Source organism: Gavia stellata, chromosome 6, assembly GCF_030936135.1.
Source record: "Gavia stellata isolate bGavSte3 chromosome 6, bGavSte3.hap2, whole genome shotgun sequence".
Lineage (NCBI taxonomy): Eukaryota > Metazoa > Chordata > Aves > Gaviiformes > Gaviidae > Gavia > Gavia stellata.
The window spans coordinates 18187949-18210230 of record NC_082599.1 but is presented as its reverse complement, the minus strand read 5'-3'; the positions used below and the strand labels follow the sequence as shown (position 1 = coordinate 18210230).

At 36.8% G+C, this 22282-nt stretch overlaps 1 protein-coding gene across 2 annotated transcripts in view; it reads right to left on the bottom strand.

Annotated features, from left to right (window-relative positions):
- ODAD2 (outer dynein arm docking complex subunit 2) overlaps positions 1-22282 on the bottom strand; it is a 91010-nt gene that overhangs the window by 44117 nt on the left and 24611 nt on the right. For both annotated transcript variants that reach the window (XM_059818991.1, XM_059818992.1), the window contains exons 10-15: positions 15148-15294; positions 14637-14846; positions 14236-14475; positions 11990-12100; positions 11310-11464; positions 7616-7858 (exon numbers count right to left, since the gene is read on the bottom strand). In XM_059818991.1, coding sequence (XP_059674974.1) covers positions 7616-7858; positions 11310-11464; positions 11990-12100; positions 14236-14475; positions 14637-14846; positions 15148-15294 — 1106 coding nt within the window. The remainder of the gene's footprint in view (positions 1-7615; positions 7859-11309; positions 11465-11989; positions 12101-14235; positions 14476-14636; positions 14847-15147; positions 15295-22282) is intronic.

Genomic DNA, 22282 nt, shown 5'->3' with positions numbered 1-22282 from the left:
AAAAAATAATTAAGGACATAAATTCTGTCTAAAATAACCACGGATTTTATTCATAATGCTTTTATGCAAAGTGGTTAAACAACTATGTTTTTCAAAATAATACTTTTTTGCACAAAGCTATGCTTGAGGCACTATAAGTTATTTAAGATCTGCTAATTTTAATACAGCTTATTTTACATACTCAGCTGCAAATCAATTGCAAGAAAATCATCATTCAAAGGACAAATTCAGAAATCTTAACACATTAAAATAAAACAGTATGATCACAAACTACACAATTACATATATATGTTCAACATAGTAAAGATGACTTAAGTGAAAGCTTCAAAACAAGCTTTTAAATCCCTCCAAACTCCAAACACTTTTAAGCAATTTTAGCATTACTTTCCTGTCATTTCAGAAAGCACAAGGAATTTTTTCCTATATTGAAATTAATTATAAAAGAACCCATGAATCTTTCTTCTAGTCAAGGAGAGTACTGACCGTTTACCAACATGAGGCACTTCCTCCCAAGAGGGGCTAAATATAAATGACCCAGCTCCAACAAGTATATAAAAATGAAGAGATAGAAGCCAAGCACTGAGCTCAGCTTTTTCCACCACACTTAAAAAAACAAGCTGTAGGCTGATTTATCTTTCCTTTCCATTTTTTTGAAAGCTTCCTTTTCAATTTAAAGTTTACTTTCATTTTCTTTTCAGTTTTCTTGTCTTCTCTTAAGCTTTTCAAGGTAAACTAGCCTACTCTATGGTTCATTTTCTAAAGAGGAGTTTTGCCTTTTGCTTGAAGACCAGAAAGACCAGATGTCCTACACCCAACAGAACAGCTCAGAATATCTAAAAGTGTAGTCCTCTGTCCATTCAACATGTATAAAATCAAACTAAAAAACAGTACAGACAAAACAAACAAATCTCCTAAGTACATTGTTCATCACTGATTATTGCTTTCTCTCACTTACACTAGATTAACTCAAATAAGAAGAACTCTACATACAAGAATGATGCTCTTGCATTCTCATACTGGAAGAATTATTGTGTAATCACCATACAAGCACAAACCCTTTTATTTTCAACTCATTGAGAACATATATTTGCCAATTAAAGAAAACATTGCTAAACAAGTGACTAAACCTTTCTTAGTTCAATTTTTTATCTTTCTATGGTTTCACTGCACAATGTAGCAGAGGAAGAAACTGGGTGTTAAATGAGCATATCTGCTATAAAAGCAAAAGGAACACTAAAATAAATGGCCCTGAAAAATGTTTCCTCTATAAAAGTGCACAGACATCAGCTTCCTTTCTACGTGAAAATTCCTTTTTAAAGTGGACAAAAATACACATTTACATTTCTTTACAAATAAACAAAGAAAGAGATGGGAAAATAGATCTGTAATACTGAAAATTTCAGCTCTGATGGCATTACTTTAAACAATATTCTGATTTCCTTTGTATATAGCTTTTGTATCTAATTTTCTTACCAAAATTTATTATAACATTATTAGCAGGATGCTGTAACAAAGCTACTTACCACAGTAAATACAAGCAAACATACCTTAAAATTTATTTTGGTTGGCATTCAATTCTGTATTAATCCTTAGCTAGTAGATTAGTCACCCTGTGGTTACAGTTACATAAATGATATGTTTTATAATAATTTGTTGACATTATGATGATAAAATTAAACTACAGTTATACCTGTATTAAACCACCACTCATGGGACTGTTAAAGGACAGTTCTTTTTAACAAAGATGCAGAACATTTCCTTTGAAAGCTGAATGGAATCTCATAAAAGCTGAAATAATACAATATTTAGTTGATATAAAAAATCTTAATAGTTAATAAAGTTCAAATATTTAACTACTTTATAGAATAGCTGAACTACATGTATGTAATGTATCTAATGTATAGAACACTATTAATAGTCAAAATCCTAACAGGCATGAAAGTAACCCAAAGTAGAAATGTAAACTTTATTATAGGTAATTGCTGTCTGGTTCTTCACTATAAGTACGTAACAATATATAAATAAGCAGAGTTCAGAAGCAAGAGCCCAGATTCTGAACTATATATTGCTCTATACCTTAACATAGTAGAAGCATCTCACAATAGACCTTGACCAAGATGGCCAGCAGCCACCTCTTCTCATTGAAAGCTCTGTGCCTTGTTGTAGACTGTTCTTATTTGATCACGGATACAATTTAGAACAAGGTGTAAATTATTCTGCTTCTCAAAATAACCAAAAGTAGTTGTATTGGCAGTTAGAAATAACTGGTGTGAAGAGGCTCTCCTATCATGTCTGCTGGCCAGACATGATTAGAGCAGATATGAAGGGGTATGCAGCTGACATCACTCCTACAACAAGGCAACTGCAAGGTGTATGAGCAAAACATCTTCCTGGTTTCCACATAGAACAGCTGACATATGGTGTATATAGAATATGTCTTATGTGCAAATAATTTTAATGCAATTAAAACTGTTCAGAATGACTAGGACAGCCTCTGGGAAACCTCAGGTTACAGTGAATTGGTATTTGCTATTTGACCAGTGCAGATAATTTAACAAGATATTTTTTTTAAATTACTTTTGTTGGCTGTTTACAGTCAACAGTTGTTTAATAAAGACTTTTCACATTATTTCATTTAAGAACCTTGATATCATGACATCATTGAAAATCATGAGATGTCTGTGCAAGACGTGGGTTACAATTTTAGAAATTTACTTTTGTTTTTTTCATATATCTGAAACTAGCAAAGCTGTTAATCTGAAATAGTACTTCTCTTTCAAATTCAAACTTAATATTGAACATTTCCAGTAGAAACTTCGACAAGTATTGCTTAAACACACATGCATACACACAGCCTAGACATCTGTTTGTCATATCTATCATCTTTTTCTGTTACTGTGTTATTTGCCAGAACTTTTGAGAAGTCTAGTTTAATTGCCTGCCAATTTAGACCACAAATACAAATGTAAACAAACAAAGTTATACTGACTCCGTATTGTGCTCACTGGTAAGATTACAGGGTTTAATTCTGGCAGAATGTAATCTTGTCTTTTTTGAAACCACAATTTAGCATGTTTCTTAAAATTTTCACTAGTTGCTGTGGACTGCTTTGATACATAGTATTATATACCAATGACTCAAACTCCATCTGTTTGGCTAAAATAATTGTACATTTTAGTTTTTAAGACTCTAAACCCTCAGTTTTGAATGCTAGAGATGAAGTCTATAGGTCATCAAATGAAAAGTGCAAATGAAAATCTAGTGGCAGTTAAAGAATATGCACTAGTCCTCTGTTTTTAGTAAGAGAAAAAGAATAACTTGTAAAAAGTTCCTCAAAAAGACTAATGTACATAAAAGATGTGCAGTGGCATCTCTGTCAGTGGCCGTGCAGTAGACTGACTATGGAGAACAGCTTCACGCTGTCCACATAATAGTAAGGAAGTTCAATCACATAGTAATGCTTTTTAAAGAAAAATCAACTTATTTTTTGCTGTGAGAGAAGCTGGCTGCTCTTCTTTATTTTACATAGCTCAACAGAGTCAATAAGAATCACTAAATTGCTTGAAGTTGCCTTAAAGTAAAGGCTTGGTGCAGAAAAGTAACACTATCTTACCTTCCGCTCAGCAGCTGTAGAAGGTAAAGTGTCAACCAGGAAATGTGACAGAGATAAAAGACATAGAAGCTGTATATTTACCTATGCCAATCTACTAGCCTTCTCTCTTTGTCAGTGCAGGCTTCCTCCATGGAACATATGATAAACAGACAATATTTCCCTCAGAAGTTAACTGCACTGTTTCATACAACACTCTCAGCTTTTTATTTCTTATATTAATCCCATCCTCTTCATTACATACCCTTGAATCATTAACAGAAAATACAGGAGCTCCACTCTCTGTCTGTATGGTTTCCACATACCTACTGCTGCAAGTATAATCACATTCAAAACAGAACACTGCTCAACTGAATATTTAGTCTCTAATCCACACTTTGTTAGACACAGACGCAGCTAATGAAATGTAAGAATATATTTGAAATTTGTCAATCCTTATGAGGGCTTGATACTCCCTTTAAACTTTCCTGCTTTGTTCTGGGTTTCTAGTACATATGAAGGTCAGTGATAGCAGAATCCAGAAAAATCATCACAGTTTTCAGAATTTCTGTAGTGCCAAACTAAAACAGTAACTCTTTAAACAGTGCTTGTCTGTACCAGATGACAAAGAAAACAAGCCTTAAGACCTGCCAGCCAAATTTACCAGGGGAAAAGCTAATAGTAGAGAACAACTGATCTCCTAGAACCTGTTGAGCCATACTGAGGAACAAGTGATTATGAAATAAGGAATGTAATAAGGATCCAGCCAGATGAACCATGAAGACCAGAAACAGCCAAGTATCAAACTGCAATAGGAAGTTCTCATCACCTGTATATACTTACAGGGTACAAGTGGCTTTGCTTTGCTTCTTTCTATAAGACAATCTTGGCACATACATTGGATTTGCATGGCAAGGTTTTGGCGGGGGCGGGGGGGGGGGCTATAGGTGTGGCTTGTGTGAGAAGCTGCTAGAAGCTTCCCCTATGTCCGATAGAACCAATGCCAGCCAGCTCCAAGACGGACCTGCTGCTGGCCAAGGCCGAGCCCATCAGCGACGGTGGTAGCGCTTCTGTGATAACATATTTAAGAAGGGTAAAAAAACCCTGTGCAACAGCAGCTGAAGAGAAGAGCGAGTATGTGGGAGAAAAACAACTCTGCAGACACCAAGGTCAGTGAAGAAGGAGGGGGAGGAGGTGCTCCATGTGCTGGAGCAGAGATTCCCCTGCAGCCCGTGGTGAAGACCATGGTGAGGCAGGCTGTCACCCTGCAGCCCATGGAGGTCCACAGTGGAGCAGATATCCACCTACAGCCCATGGACGACCCCACACTGGAGCAGGTAGATGCATCTGAAGGAGGCTGTGACCCTGTGGAGAGCCCGTGCTGGAGCAGGCTCCTGGTGGGACCTGTGGAGGGAGGAGCCCACGCTGGAGCAGGTCTTCTGACAGGACTTGTGACCCCGTGGGGACCCACACTGGAGCAGTCTGTTCCTGAAGGACTGCATCCTGTGGAAGGGACCTACGCTGGAGCAGTTTGTGAAGAACTGCAGCCCATGGGAAGGACCCATGTTGGAGAAGTTCGTGGAGGACTGTCTCCTGTGGGAGGGACCCCACGCTGGAGCAGGGGAAGAGTGTGAGGAGTCCTCCTCCTGAGGAGGAAGGAGCAGCAGAGACAACGTGTGATGAACTGACCACAACCCCCGTTCCCTGTCCCCCTGTGCCGCTGGCAGGGAGGAGGTAGAAAAAATTGGGAGTGAAGTTAAGCCTGGGAAGAAGGGAGGAGTGGGGGGAAGGTGTTTTAAGATTTGGTTTTATTTCTCATTACCCCACTCTGATTTGATTGGCAATAAATTAAACTAATTGTCCCAAGTCAAGTCTGTTTTGCCTGTGATGGTAGTCGCTGAGTGATCTCCCCATCCTTATCTCAATCCACGAGCCTTTTGTTATGTTTTCTCTCCCCGGTCCAGCTAAGGAGGGGAGTGATAGAGTGGCTTGGTGGGCACCTGGCATCCAGCCAGGGTCAACCCATTACGGCACATCTCCACATCCTTGTTAAGATGTGTCCTTTTGGTTAAGAACTTCAGAAAATGTTTACAGAAAGAGAATTAACTCCACACTAGTTTCTAACAAGACCACTTACTGTTTTAGTCCCAAATTCTGTAAATGGAACAAAGTGATGCTACAGACTATGTATACTTCATGTCTTTGGTGACTTACTCTCCCCAAAAAAGAGGAGAGTAGTTTGGATGTGGAGCTACAATTTCAATTCCTGCTCTACTGGTCTGAGAGGAGGAGAAGGGAGAGGAATGGATGCCCTTTTTTTTCTGAGGAGTGGCGGGAATCTAATATGTTAACCCTGTGAGAGGCAGAGCACTCAACCAAGCAAATCATTTAAACATGTGAGTAGTTGCACTAGTGTCAATGTTTTAACTAAGCATTGTTTATTAGTATTTTGCTGGATTGGTATCAAACCTATCCACACCTGGATGAAACACACCTTGGGAAAAGACAGCATTATCTCTTCTAGTAGTACAAGTCTAAATAGCACAATATATCAGGTACATGTCACAGTCCTGCTAATAATAGTAATTTGTGTGTAACGGGTTTTTTGTAGTAGTAAAAAGTATATTCTACTCTTGATCTAAGATCTTGCTTACTTGTTAATGTTTTAAAATATTTTAAAACACATTTTAAAAGTTGAGAACCTTCAATAGAGAATTGTTTTTGTATGAACAAAATTTGACATTTGACCCCTTTGTCCACTCCTTGCAAACTCCATAAAATTTTGTCCCAAACAATCTGTAGTCTCTCCTTCTTAAAAACAAGATGGACTTTGTTCATCACAATTTTAGCAGCAACTTGTGTTATTTTTGGTGTTTATACTGACCACATTCCAGTATGATGCTATCCATACTGGATATACTACAAGTGATATTCCTGAGTACTGGAGTATGTCTGAGGTTTTATAAATGTCAATTTATATTTATTGGCATCTAAATTTCTCAGTTGATTTACAATGTTAATTCTCTTAGGTTAATACATTACTCTAAAGGTTGATTTTTAGTAAGATACATCATGAAAGTGATTTCATTTATGTATACTTTTATGCTACATGGCTAACTGTTCATACAACCCATGTTTACAGTTGTGTACCATCTAGCCTTTTGCCACTGGGTGACAGCCAAAGCATGAAAACAAAAGGCCTATTCAGGAAAAGAATTCCCTGCACTGCTATATGAATATCAAGTGAATTATGCAAATCAGAACAGGAGGAGCTTAATAAAACTCTCTTTCTGACCTTTCTTACGTATATGGAGGGAAACATGTTGAGAATCTTGAGGTAAATATCCCTGTAAGGGAACAGTAAGCACAGTAAATGCTAACCTCAACATTTAACTGGAACACTTAATCATAAAACTCAAAGATCTTTGTAAGCTGTACAAATCTACAACACAAAATCAAAGAGAGCAGCAACTCTCTCAGTAAAAAGACAGTCTTTTTCTTTGGTCTTGCAAAGGAATAAGACGGGAGAAAAGGGTCAAAAAAGAGTCTGAGTTCATTAAAGGAATGATGGAGAAGGACAAAACAGATAAAATACAAATAATACTCTACTTTAAAATTTTTCAAATGATTTTTCATGACAGTAAATGTGCACATTTCCTTTTGGAATTACTTTCTCTAACTTAGGCTATTATTTATGATTTGAGAACAGATGTAAAAGGAGAAGGCAAAACAGGTACCTATCATACAGCATTTTACAATGGTGCTCTGTAAATGTGAATTTTAACTTCAATAAAAATCAATTTACTAAATGTTTATCTGATTTTCCCCAAAATGTAAAAGCTTTACATTCTATATACTTCCTTAATGACACATTTTACAGTAGGATGTAACTAACCCACACAGCCCTGTGGAAAACAAGAAGTAAAATATCCTTTTCAGTCAGATTAGATTTGACTATATTTGTACCAGAATTACTAAAAAATGGGGTTTTTAATATTTAAAATGCTATTACTATTAATAGCTTACATCATATTTTCGGGTTCTGTTGCACAAGCTCCTACTGCTTTGGTGACATTCACAAGTAGTGCTCGATCAGTTCCAGTAAGTAACTTCACTAGAGGTGGTATTCCACCACATTTACGGATAATAGTTCGATTTATCGGCTCTTGGCAACATTCTCCCAGTGCTCCGATGATATTTACAAGTACTTCTTCAGGCTGGTCAGTGAGCAGTCCTACCAAAGCTTCTATGGCTTTATATTCCCGAAATCTAAAATGTAGAAATAAAATCAAAGTTGTTATTTTCAGTATGTTACTGTTATAACTTTATAATTAATGTATAATTATAATTGAAGTATAATATTCAATTTCTGTATGTAAAGTATCTTGTTGAAGAAATCACAACACAGGTAAACCACTTCAATCAGTTCTTGAAAGTGTGCCATACAGCATAACTTCTTACTCTACCTTTTTAAATACATTTCTCTAATTTAGCTATCTAGGAATCTGTAGAGTAGTTTGAAAGTTTTTTTTAAAACTTGACATGTGGCAACATCTATAAATAGCTGAAAACATACTGGAAGACTGGCAAGTACTGTGGCATCCTAACGCCCAGTACTTTTTCCTGCCATATTAACAATAGCTAGAGTAGTAGTATATCTGATCTTCCACTTCTCTGGACCAAAGGATCACCCACACTTTTCACTAAATGTTAGCCTTCAGAGGGTTTGCCCTGACCAGTTCTGTACTTAGTTCAGGCCTAGTAAGTGCATTTTCTTAAGGTTGGAGGTATAGTTCTAGTACATTTCTATTGTACTATGTTAGGTTCCATTTTGAAATCAAGTAATAAATTGACAGAAATTTGAGTTGACTGCTACACTAATACTTCCCTCAATCTTCATAGCACTTTTGGTACTGAAAATCAAAAATATGTTTTTAAAAATCCTGGAGGTCCCATCCTACAAACAGATGCATGCTAAACCTCAGAAGTTTATCTTTCAGAACAGAATTTTACTCCTCAGTACTGGGATTGTCTTCAAAGTTAATTTTGTTCAGAACTTAGAAGATTCTTAACACTTAACAATACTGTATCTTCCTTTCATAAATTTTCTATGATACACCTTGACAATTCCACTTGGTATATCAAGCTAGATCTACCCTGTACATTATCTAATAATTATGCTTTGATTTCTACCTTTGTGTAAATACATGTAGTTCTTCCCCTAAAGAGATAATTTCTCTGAGGGTACAGAGTTCTCATTTGTGCTTCCCCCACGGCCCTGAGCTTTTGGAAATGTCTACCTGAGCTACAAATACTCTGCATTTTCCAGGAATGACTTGCACTTGTGGCTTTTCTTTCATACAAAAAAAATTAGTATTTTTGAGATTTTGATGGCAGAACTAGGACTGTTTCAATAAAAGTTAATCTTTCCAAGCTGGTTTATCAGTATAACAATTAAAGTAACTGAGAAATGAGAAACTTTCATTTTTCATGATTCAAGCCTTTGCTTAAGGAGGAATCTTCCTCTTTTTGTTCACTATAATTTGGAAGTATCCCTATAATGTTTTTTCAAGAGAAAACACCAACAGCATGAAAAAAAGAGCAACAAAGCAAGCAAACAATTTTAAAAACCTCCTGATTTTCTCTGGCTATTTTAATCTGTGTTGCATATCAACTGCTTCACAGATGGAATGATATGAGCTGGCTCTGCGATGGGCAGGCTACACTCTGACAGAACTGTTGGCTCGGGCCATCTTGTGTCCAGAAGCAGTACAGCTGCTTGCACACATACTGGAACCTGAGCTAGTCAGGCCCAGGTACCTGTATCAGTTCATTGCTGAGTCAGCATAACGTCTCAACAATGTACTTCAGGTGTAGAAAATACTGTGGAGTAGTTCGAAGATAATGAAGTGGTCCTGCAGGAACCAGCAGGGTTTGTTAGTTCTAGCTTCACGCCAGACTCAAGCTCATCTCTCCAGATCTACTTACGTGTTTCCATATCATCCTCCCTTCTTGTTCTGTAGTGCCCTCTCATCTTGAGTTTGGGTAGGGTTTACTGCTCCAGACTCAGCACTACATAATACATGAATTCAGCTCAAGTCTGGAGCTGCGCCTGGCTAGTAACCTTCGTGGAGCATCAAGCACTTGCCAAAGATATGTGGCTAGCCCAGCAAAAATCTGTTTGCATTTGGACAGAATTATTGGCTACAGCTATACTAATAAATAAAACAGGCTATGGCTCATTCTCTAGCCCTGAGGACAAGAAGCACAACATAGCATCCATATGGCTAAGATCTCTCATCCTCGCAGTTCAGGGTGGCCTCACCCATTCTGCCTAATGGAAACAATCTGTTGCCTGCACTGTTCCCAAGGAGTGTCTGGGCATTGTCTGGGAGAGCGCTTGCTGGCACAGGCCAAACTGTGTAAGGGACTGTTCTAGCAGTTAAACAGTATGGATAATCATAACATAGTGCCTGAACCCTTGAAGGTTTAGCCCTGTTTAGTTTACTAGTGTAGAGAGAGCCATTCAGTCCATCTCATCACTGATTGATTCCAAACCAGGATGCCTCTGTGCAGATACCCAAAGCCCACAGAAAAGAAGGATATACCCTTACGAAAAGCCAGGTTACTGTGCAATCAAGAACGCAAAAAGCAGTAGGACAGCAGTAGAGTATGTAAAGACCGTGGCTCTGTATACCATCAGTTTGGGAACTCATTTAGGACAATAAAAAGCCAGACTGTAAACCCTTATTACTGGAATTCTTTCTGATATTTATCCAGCAGTTATCTATCATATCTGCTTGTCCAGCAAAGCACACTAAAATTAGGGCTGCAGGAAGAGGTTACCTCTTACTGATACTCCTTCCAGCCTATGAATCTTACATTCCTCTGTACAGAGCAGCATAACTTCAGCAGGAAGCCTAGCACATACTCCAGTGGAGTAGGCTTTTTTTTTTTGAGGTGAGGTGCATGAATCTGATAAATTAATTTTAGAGAGGGGGTCAAGTATTCTCAATCATTAAGCTATTCCATGAAAGGTGGAGGGTGATAACTCCTGCTGTCACATTGTCAGATAATCACTCAGAACCCTGATACTGACAGGTTGTAGGTTTACCTATGGTAGGACTCCCATCAGTTAATTCCACTCATTTAGAAGCTGGGTGTCCAGACTAAGCTACTTTTCTGAGCCTCTTCTGTAGTCAAGGAGAGAGGCATCTAGGTTAATTATCCTAGATTTCAGTGTATTTCTAAAGTAGATGGACATAATGTGTATTAGATATATACCCTAGAATGAGATTATTTGCTCTCTGTCTCTCCTGACATAAAATGTTAAAGCTAAGTGTGCTAACTACTCTCTCTACCATGCAGCGGTGGTTCTGGTTTGTAAGCTACAGAGAGGAGGGGGGATACCAGATATGCCCACGTGTCAAACGTTTAGTATGTGGTAGTGCACCTCCTGACTCAGTGTCCTGTATCTTAACTATTCTTTAGAGGCACCAATTGTCCCCATTGACTCTTAAGATTCTAGGAACTTAACACTGTTTCCGCTGTACCCTGACGAGGTCAGGTGGCAATTTTTTAATTACTGTAAAACCTAAGTTGAAAGCCCAACTGATTATAAAGTATGTTTTTGAAGAATCATAACAATTTTGAAAACAATAGAGGCCCATAAAATCAAAACATGATAATATTATAAATGTTTATAAAATTAAATTGTTACTTTGACACATTTTCTCCACTGATCGCACATTTCCAGATTGCTCCTGTCACAGCTGCCAAAAGTTTTTTGTTTTCAGAGTTACCAAGTAGAACAGAGAGTGGCTGTAGACCTCCATGCTGCCTAACCAAGTCACGTGTTTCTTTATCTTCTGCACACTATAAAAAAAATTAAATATATATATATATATTATGTAAAACGTGTAAAATGATGTCTTCAAAAGCTAGTTGTATTATGTTGCAACTAGTAAAAACTAATACAGAAGAAAACATAAATATTTTATTAAAGTATCTGAATATGCTAACAACTCACTAAGAGGGCTTGACAGTAAACTGCTACTGCATATGCAGCAGTGCATATACTGTCACATTGTCCACCTTGTGGGCAAACAAACATAAAAAAACAGAGCAGCTCTTTGCACAGTATGCCTTGCCTCTCTCCATTGGTTACCTGTGCAATTTAGGGCTTGCACACAAGAAGAGCAAGTAGGAACTTAGTTACAATATTAAATATGCAGCTAAAATATTCTCGTAAGAATTAAGCCAAAGACTATCAACATTTTTATAAAGTAATTTCTTACACATCAGAGAAATAGTAAAACTAAGAAATATTAAAACTGACAACAACATGAAAACAAAGGGCTAATCCTGGCCCTGGTCTACTGATTATAATAATACAATTACCTTAAATATGGCACTTGCACAATGCATCTGAAGCTCCTCGTGTTCACTACTCAGATTTTTCACAATGTTCTCAATCATTCCTTCTGTCCTTATTGCAAGTCTGTAACTTGGCTGAAAAGATAAACTGCATCTTTTAAATCCTGTATATTAACTGTTAATAACACTAGTCACAATAATAATACAGTGCTACAACTCTAGGCTTTGATATTGAGAAGCCTTGCACTTTATTTTAAGCACAAGTCATCTGCATTGCCTCGAAAATACTGTTGATGTTCTTGAAGTTAATCAAATACATAAATTCATAGAATCATAGAATGGTTTGGGTTGGAAGGGACCTTAAAGATCATCTAGTTCCAAACTCCCTGCCATGGGCAGGGACACCTTCCACTAGACCAGGTTGCTCAAAGCCCCGTCCAACCTGTCCTTGAACACTTCCAGGGTTGGGGCATCCACAACTTCTCTGGGCAACCTGTTCCGGTGCCTCACCACCCTCATGGTGAAGAATTTATTTCTTACATCTAATCTAAATTTACCCTCTTTCAGTTTAAAGCCATTACCTCCTGTCCTATCATTACATGGCCTTGCAAAAAGTCCCTCTCCAGCTTTCTTGCAGGCCCCCTTCAGGTACTGGAAGGCTGCTAAAAGGTCTCCCTGGAGCCTTCTCTTCTCCAGGCTGAACAACCCCAACCCTCTCAGCCTGTCTTCGTAGGAGAGGTGCTCCAGCCCTCTGACCATCTTCGTGGCCCTCCTCTGGACTCGCTCCAACAGGTCCATGTCCTTCTTATGTTGGGGGGCCCAGAGCTGAACGCAGTGGTCCAGGTGGGGTCTCATGAGAGCAGAGTAGAGGGGGAGAATCACCTCCCTTGACCTGCTGATCACGCTTTTTTTGATGCAGCCCAGGATACGGTTGGCTTTCGGGGCTGCAGGTGTGCACTGCCGCCTCATGTTGAGCTTCTTATCAACCAACACCCCCAAGCCCTTCTCCTCAGGGCTGCTCTCAATCCATTCTCCACCCAGCCTGTATTTGTGCTTGGGATTGCCCCGACCCATGTGCAGGACCTTGCACTTGGCCTGCAGTGCTCTGCAGTGCTCTTCAAATCACCTGTAAAACTAGGTGCTGCAGTGCCTATTTTGTAGCCACCTGGCTTAAACAGAATTCAGAATATTCTGAAAGGTGTCCAGATTCCCATCTCAGAGCCAAGGAAGAAAAAGATGCTTCAGAATGGGATCAAGAAATACCCACTCATTTCATCAAGAGCCAGCAGCCAAAACAACAGATCTATTCCTAGAACAAGGTTAGAAAAACATCTTAGAATTAAAATTTTTTAGTGATATTTTCTTCCAAATTTTAATGCACAGGCATTGTAACAGGGAACCATTATTTAAGAGAGGGGAAACATCTGTGTAAGAGATGCATTTAGTGTTATTCCCAAATTTGGCCTGATAAGAAACCCTCAAAAACTTCACCTTCTCAATATAGACTTCCTGAAGATAAAATCTGTCAGTTCGCTGTCTTGTGGAGCATGCATAAGCCTGTGTAGTTCATTAAGCTAATTTTGAAAATACGAAGTGTTTTATAATGTAAAATCTTTTGAAATATCATGCCTTCCGTGTCTCAAATTCACCAAGAGAACTTATATATATTTTTGACCTTAAGTGCAATGCACCTTGATTTCAAATATGATTCCACAAATGGAGAAATAACCACTCATTTTATTGGCAATGGTAAAAAATACTTGTATTCAAATTTAAAAACTGAATATACTCAAAGTTGTGAAATCTGCCAAGGAAATCTGTAGAAAAATCACATATATTCCTTTCTTCTTTTTGCAATTGATCAGACACCCTCTTACCCAATTCACAAGGACATTATAACCACACTGCCCTACACTGCATTGGATCTTCTTGGCCACATCTGCAGGTTAGCTTTGTAGAATTTAAATGATGAACCAGAACTGATGAACCAGACTATAGCATCTTGAGTTGCCAAATTTGTCAAGTATGATGAAAAAAATGAAACTGATTAAGGATTTAATTTCTATGTTTTCTTTCACAAACTACTCCTAGCTTTTTAAATAAAAAATATGTGTTCTTTACTTCATTACAAGCTATGACCTTCGCAAAAAAAGCATTACTTCCTGATGGGGTAACTGCCCTGGTTTAAGTGACAGTCAAATATAATACTTCCTTTTAGTAGCTAATAGTTTTAATGATTACAAATAACACAGCTATGTGTGTTTACTTACCTCTGAGGCACATTCTTGTAGTGTCCCCACTACTGGGGTTAAGATGTTTGCATGTGGGCATTTGAGCCATCTAGCTAACAATGGAATGCCACCAGCTTTACGGATTGCTTCTTTATTTTTGATGCTTTTGCTGCAGCTCCAGAGTGCCAAAGCCCCACAACGTGCTATTTCAGTAGTGTTTTCTGCTTGGTATCGTGTTAGACTGGTTGATCCCACTGAAATACATTCCAACAGCCCAACCTAAAAAAAACATTTTTTTTATGATCTACAAGGAAGTTTGATATTATACTGCCTTTTAATGATGCCAAACACTACCACAAGAATCAGGTATACAACATATGACATACTTTTTTGACAAAAATATGCATATGACAAGGGTACAAATTTTAATGCCTGCTTACCAATCTCTTTATTCCTCCATGCTGCCTTACTGTCCTTCGTGCTCGTTTAAATCGAGCAACATTAGCAATTGTTTCAGCTGCCAAACATTTTAGATCTTTATCTGGAGAGTCCAGTATTTTCACCATGATTTGTAAGCCCCCAAGATCTGCAATAGCATGTCTGATCAGTGTATTTTGACTAATTTCCTTCAGGATTTTTAATGAACCAATCTAAATAATGGAAGATAACAGAAATTAAACATTATTTAAGTGTACATAAACAGAAAAATTCTTTAAAATGCTGGGTTATCCAGAACATTTTATCTTTTAAATTTAATCAGAAGAAAAGAAGGAAACTGAAAGTCAAAGAAATTTATTTTTTTTCTAAAGATCCTTGAAATCAAGAAAATACAGAAATAAGAAAAAGAAATTAATTTTCTTTATACTATAGAAATATAATAAATATGAATAAATTTAAAAATATTCTAATAGAAAAGGCTTATTCATTGCTCTATTTGACAAAGCTACTTACCTGACATTTAATTTCTTCTGTATCAAGTAAATTAATTAACACTTCAAGACATCCAATGTCTCTGATAGCCAGTTGACAAGTTTCTTGAGCCAGATTGAAATCTCTCATTGAACACAATGCGATTACAGTAGCTGTTGGATTACCTCCCTAAAATAAAGCAAATAATTAACAAATGTGTAAACCGCATTTAATATAAAACTTAATCTCTTCTACTAGTACTAGTAAAACTACTACTAAAGAAGAAACTTGTTAGATTATTTTGATCCTATGGCGTTAAATAATGCAGACGTAGTAAGAAATTGAATTATTGATAAAGTCTGCAAACGGCATATAGACTGAAGTGAGAGTAAATAGCACAGGTGACAAATTACTGATATGGCTTGCTGTGAATGGACTAGTAAATTAGGCAGTTGAGTATTGTGAGTTTTGTATGAGTGTTTGCAGATAGCAAAAGAACACACAGTGAAGTACAGACATTTCGAAGAAGCTATCTGCATTCTTTGCATTGGTGTTCACTCTGGAAGAAACCGAAGAGATTCCAGCTGGAATCTTCCATTGTGGAGGACATTTCAGAGGATTTTCCTGAAACTGAATTCACTGTAGAAAGTTTTTATAAAAAACCCCTGACATTGTGAACAATAACAAATGGCCATTAGTAGACAGTATTCAACTGACTTAAAAAGGAAACAGGGTAAAATATTTGATTCAGTGGAAGTGGCATGTATCCTCCTGCTTCAAACTGCCCTGTTACCAATGTACTGGGAAACAACAAATGTGATGTCAACTTTGAAAAGAGTTCAAGGATTATCCAAGGCCTTTTAGCCAAATATCTGTGCTGGACAAATTGGTAGACTGTAATAAAGAACAGAATTAGCAGACACCTGTCTAAATATGATATTCTTGCAACAATATGATATACTTAGAGTCACCCTGGATCTGTTAACAGAAGTCCTACCTTACAAAACTTACCAAGCTTGCAGCAATGGTGATCTAGTTGATATGTCTAACTGGACCATAAGGATTTTGACAAAAAGTCAAATGACACCTTTCAAAAAAACTAAGCCACTATATTATAAGAGGAAAGGTCATTGCATAGATTGAAAATAATGAGTAAAGGATAGGAAACTGCGGATAAGACCAAATAGCGAGTTCAATAAAAGGATGTGATTTAGTGGAGTTCCACGGATCTGTGTTGAAGTTGTGCAATTCAACATACTCATAACCACCCTGAAAAATGGAAGGACTAGTTATGTGACCAAGTTTGTTGATGATATTATGATTCAGGGTCAGTTGTGACAAACTGCTAAAGAACTTACTAAGACAATAAAATAGCAAATGAGAAAATGAGAAGTGATGCACATCAGAAAGAACAAACCTAACTCCATAAATTAAATGATAGGTTTTCAGCTGACCATTAAAAATCAGAAATTATATCTTGGGGTTAGGGTAGATGGCAATCAAAAAACAAATGGAATATTAGGACTGATTGGGAAAAAAGCAGTGAACAGAGAATGTCACTATACCACTGTATAAATACATGGTTCACGTTCACCTTAAAAACTTCATGCAGTTCTGCAGCCTCAGTTTCAGGAAGGTTACCATAGCACTGGAAAAGTTTTAGAGAAAAGCAGGAAAGATAATTCAAGGTTTTTTTCAGTCTAGAAGAGGGATGCCTGAAGGGATATGATAGAGGTCTACAATGTTAGGGGTGGCACTGAGTGGGATAGATAGGGATTGACTGTCCAATGTTTCTTCTAATACAGATATAGTCTCTTTTAATAATGAGGTATAATAGGATTCAGGTTAAAAAGAAATAAAGGGAGCTGGTTCTTCAAATAAGGCAACAGACTAGTGGAACTAGTTGTGAAAGGATTCTGTTAAAGCTAAAAGATTTCACTGAAGGTCAGTAAAAACATAAATATCTCATTCAATTTTCAACTCCCTGAGCTAAAAACAAGTGGGCGCTTGGAGAGTATTAGAAAGCTCTGTGTTTGCCCTGTCCTTACTTCACCCTGGGCATTCATTTATGGTCCTGGATTTCTTCTGCATGGTAGAATATGAACAAAGTTTCACACTACTGTAAGTTACGCAGTCAAGTTTCCCACATTTGTGGAAATCAGAGGTCAGGACATCTCGAGTGCAAAAGATGAGCTTTAACATGGAAGACTTCCATCCTGATTATCACGTCTCCCCTCCTGTTGCAGTCAGGATATTGGGATACATTGCCTTTTGATCTGCCCAGTACAGTTTCTTTTATGTCTAAATTTAAGGTCATACACTTACAAATAATGAAAACAGGATATAGCTCAATGTATGAGTTCTATCCTGCAAACCAGAGTATATAAAAAGTCTTGGGATGTTGAATATGAATTTGAGATTACAGTGTAACATTTGATTAAAAGGATGAATTTTGGGATGTATAAGTGAAAGTACTGAATAGGAACATAGGTACTATCTCCTTTTAGGCACTTGTGCAACTAATACTGAAATTCTGTGTCTAATTTTCCTTTTTACAGTTCTAGAAGGAAAGTGAAAATATGGAGATGATTCAGAGAAGAAAAATAAAGATGACTGTAAGCCTGGAAAATAGTTGCATTAAAACAGACATGAGAAGAACTATTCAGTTTATTAAAAAGTAAATTAAGGTATGATTTATTCATAGCGAATAAATAAATCTATGAGGAAGAGGAATGTGATCACAGAGAGCTCTACAGTCTAGCACAGAGGTTTGATGATTCAAAGGTAAAGGTACTAAAATTTAGATGAGGAGTAAAGTGCAAGTTTTCCATTGTGTGGTTAATTATCCTTTGGAAGAAATTACTTAGAGTGATGATAAGTTTTCCAGCAGTGGAAATTTTTCAAGATTGGATGTTTTTGTAAAAGATAAGCTCTATTTCAGTCACAGCTACTAGACTAAAAGCAAGAAAAAGATCAAAGAATACACTCTGTGGTATGCAGAAAGTTAAACCATATGATAACAATGGATTCTTTTGAACCTATAATATAGATTTACTATTAATCAAATCAGGTATGAATCCAGCTGCACAGAAAGGGCTGAGCCACCATGTAGCTGCAACAGAAGCTGGAGTGCATGAGCAATGCCAACTAGTGCTAACATGGAAGTTACAACTTAGAGCACCTAGTAAATCAAACTACAGTATCCACCCCCCACGTGCCTCTGAGTTCCAGGGAAGATCTGGCTCCCATCCAGATCTGAACTGTGCTGCCCAAGCCTGTCTCTTTCAAATTACACTTTTGAAACTGTAAAGGACTTCGAGCCAACCCTTTCCAGAGGAAAATATTTTGCTCAACTGTGCACATCATACTGAAATACAGAATATTGAAAAACTGAGTAATGTTTGCTAATAAGAAACAAATAGATCTAACAAAAACATAGCACTTTGCAGCATATGTCTTAAACATAAACAGAAACAGTAAGACAAATACAGAAAAAAGTCTTTAAATTTAACATGCTCTTCAACAGATATAGCAAAAATGTAATAGAGAATCACAAGTGAGAAAATACATCCAAAATGAATGTGAGAAAAATACTTGATAAAGTTTCAGATCAGTAACTTACATCAGACAAAACACTGATCAATGAAGCGTATGTGGATGGAGCTTCATAGCTTATTTTTACTTAAATTTCTTCTAACAATAGATATCCACAGAATTTCCCCACAGAAAGTTGTTTAAATATAAAAGTAATTTTTTAACATCTGTAACATATAGTGTCCTAAAGGAAGATTCCTACAACTTTTCATGTAACCTTTTTTTAATCATCATTATTATCTTGATTTCAGAAGAAAATGAAATGCATCTAGCTTTAAGAACATAATTTGATCTATTTTTTAAAATATGTCCTAAGGAATAAAATATTATCGCGATTTCTCAAATGTTTTCCTAGAGAAGTCAGTTTACCCACACATATCAAAGTCTAAGTGATTTTTTAAAAAATCTGTAAGATATGATTCCAAAACTATATAGAATATTCTGTAGCTCAAAAGGACCAACAGCTGTCATTTTACGAAGTCTGTGGTCTTTTCATATAGCTTAGACTTTGAGATTTACTTTGCTTTATATTATAAAAAGTTTGCAACAGGTGTTTAAAGAGAAAACTTGCCTTTTCTATTATTTTACATAAATGTAAGAAGTATATTGCTAAACTGACAAGCGATGTCCCTTCTTTTGAGGAGTGCTTCTCCTACAGTGAAACTACATTTATACATAACATAGTAATTAATAATTCACTTATCTTACACATATAATGGTTGGCATATGACATTTAATATGGCCGAGTTTTTAAAAAATAAACAACTTTTAAATCTCTTATATTAAATAAAAATAGAACTGTATATAAAAATATATATGCATTTTATTTTTTGGCTTCAAAAGCGCACAAGCCACTTGAACTGTTTTTAAAGTAAAACCACAATAAAATATTTTTCATATGTGCTGAAGCATCAGTTCTACAAAGTAAGAAATATTACTGATGGTTTCAACAATTATTTTTTGTTTCTTGAAGTTATCATTACAGTAAGTCTTGCAGTACTTACAGCATAGATTTTAACATGCATGGAAATAGTTACCTCTCCATTAAGTTGACATAAAATCTGCATCATGTTGTTACACCATTTGAAATCTGATATGTTGGATGCAAAATAAACTCTACTGGCAGATGAACAATCAATTTTAAGGCTTGAAATTAAACACAGATTTAGTTCAAAATGTGCCTCTCTTCCTATATGGTGGTATAACGTATATATCCACAAATTAAATGAAAATAAAACAGTACCACTGCTACACTATCAGTAAAACATCTTCTGTGCAATTTATGTGTAATGTCTCTATTATGATACTGAGAGCTCACAACTGAGAATTACAGAACCATAAAGAATGTCTAGCAAAGCTTGTCTTTCTTTTGCTTTTATTTTTGAGGTGTTTAACAGACCACTTTTATAATACAATAATGCACAGATAAATCTGGTTAAAACTTTTAATGTATGTATACAAAGGCAGCTGGTTTAGATGATGATACGACTGTATATAAATTTGGTATCTGTGAGTCCAACCTCACGTTCTGTGATGGGAGGAAGAAAAGAAACAGATCTCTATGAGTCCTTCCCCGTAAAATTTCTCCATTACACTAGGGCAGGGTGTGGAGCCTGCCTTTATATTCTTTCCACAACTGAAAAGGGCATTTCAGGAATGGTGAAAGCTACAGAGGTGTCACAAAAAGCTTGCTGAATTATCTTTTCATTCTTAAAAATGTAAATTAAGATTTAATGTAAAAAGGAATATTAGCCCAGCTAGATTGACTGCCTTCTTAATACAAGTCATTGAGTTTTCATCCATTTATTTTTGTGTACCACAAAGTAACTAGCATTTGACTAACATATACTTTGCGTCTGTCTGGGGCATGACTTCGGTCTTGTTTTAAAGATGTCAAGAAATTGGAATTCTAAAGACTAATCATCTTTACTGTTAAAATAATAATCTTGCCTGACTTCACCTCTTTTTTTCCAATACATTTTGAAATTCTGGACACCAGAACAAGACTCACTGCTTCCAAAATCAATCTTACCAGCGCTGTATAACAAGGTAACCTTACTTCCCTAAGCCTACTCACTGCTCCTGATTATGAAAAAGAGCATTCATTGTCTTTGCCACAGAAGTACTGAGCAACTGTTCAGTTGCTTGCATGCTAACTTCTAATGTTTTTAGGGTAACTGTTTCCAGAAGACAGTCCCCCACTGTACAGGCATGTTCTGAATTTTGTGTTCTCATCTACTTAGTTTTGCACCTGGGCATCATGAAGCACATTTGATCTGAATGGAGACACCCTGCCAAGCAATTCAGATCTGCCTTTGAGAGCCTGTCCTATTATTCCACATACCTCGCCATTTCTGGTTTTCAAGAGTGACTTCATATTCACATCCAGAACTCTGACAAAACTGTTGAACAGTGCTAGGTTTAGTCACCAGTATACTAGAAACATCCTTATTTGGTGATGTTTCTCCAAATATGACTGTACGCATTGATTAGTCCATTCTGAATGCACAGCAAGATGCAAGATGCATAAACTTTTGGCTGCATCCAGGCCCCCTTTTCACTGGCTTGTTTAATGTCCTATCTTTCTCGATTTAAAAATCCTCACGCCTTCAGAAATTCTTCCTTAGGATCTCATGGAATGATGGACACTGCTTCTGAAGTATTCAAGTACCTTCTGACACCTTCCGGCAGAAACACATTCAAATACAGCAAGCCTCTCCCCCACCCCACTACTCAAAAATCTCAAGTTATGGTGGCTTCTCAACAATAGAAAATGGTAGAAAATAGCTACCTACTTAGTTGCTGGTGCTAATGTTTGTTAAAATTAGTATTTAAGGTCATCCTAGGGCTTCTTAAGCCACAGGAGAGTTCCAGTGGGGGGAAAAAACAAAATTAGCTACTGGGATGCATTTTAATACTCTTAAGCATTTCACTTTTCTCTCTGCAAGTTTGTTAAATGAATTTTACAATGAAAAGAACTGGCAAAGATGGCTTTGTGCTTATTTTGCAGCCATTAAAGCAGCTGAAATAATCTTGATTCCAAATATAAGTCAGGGCAGTTTGAAGGCTGGTTGCCCAGGATGTTGCACAGGTACAATAATGTTTTTAAAAGGCATTGTATCAAATAGCAAATAAATAAAAGCTAGTAGGAGGTCAGAAATTCATCCATTGTTGTTATGTAAATTCAGGAAACCAAAAGGCATGATGTAATGAGAAGGAAAGAGGAAGTTTAGAAGAGTCATCAGTGCCTTAAAAAATTACATAAAGAGTACAAAAGCAAGAATCTCTTTGAGGGTGAAGAACAGGAAATGTAGAAAGAGATTAATCAGGAAAAATCATGAACTCTTCAGCTGGCTGAAACTCAGGACGCATGCAGAGAGTGAGAAAAAGATCAAGCAATTAAGAATGAAAATAAAAGAATAATACAAGCATATACGGACACAAACCAAAATACAACTACCAAGGGGCACACAAGTTGAAACCATCATTTTGTGTGATACTTCCGTAATAATCAAGAGGAAGAAAACTGTTAGTCAACAGCAAGCTTTCAACAAATGCAACCAAGAAGGCTAAAAGCATTAAT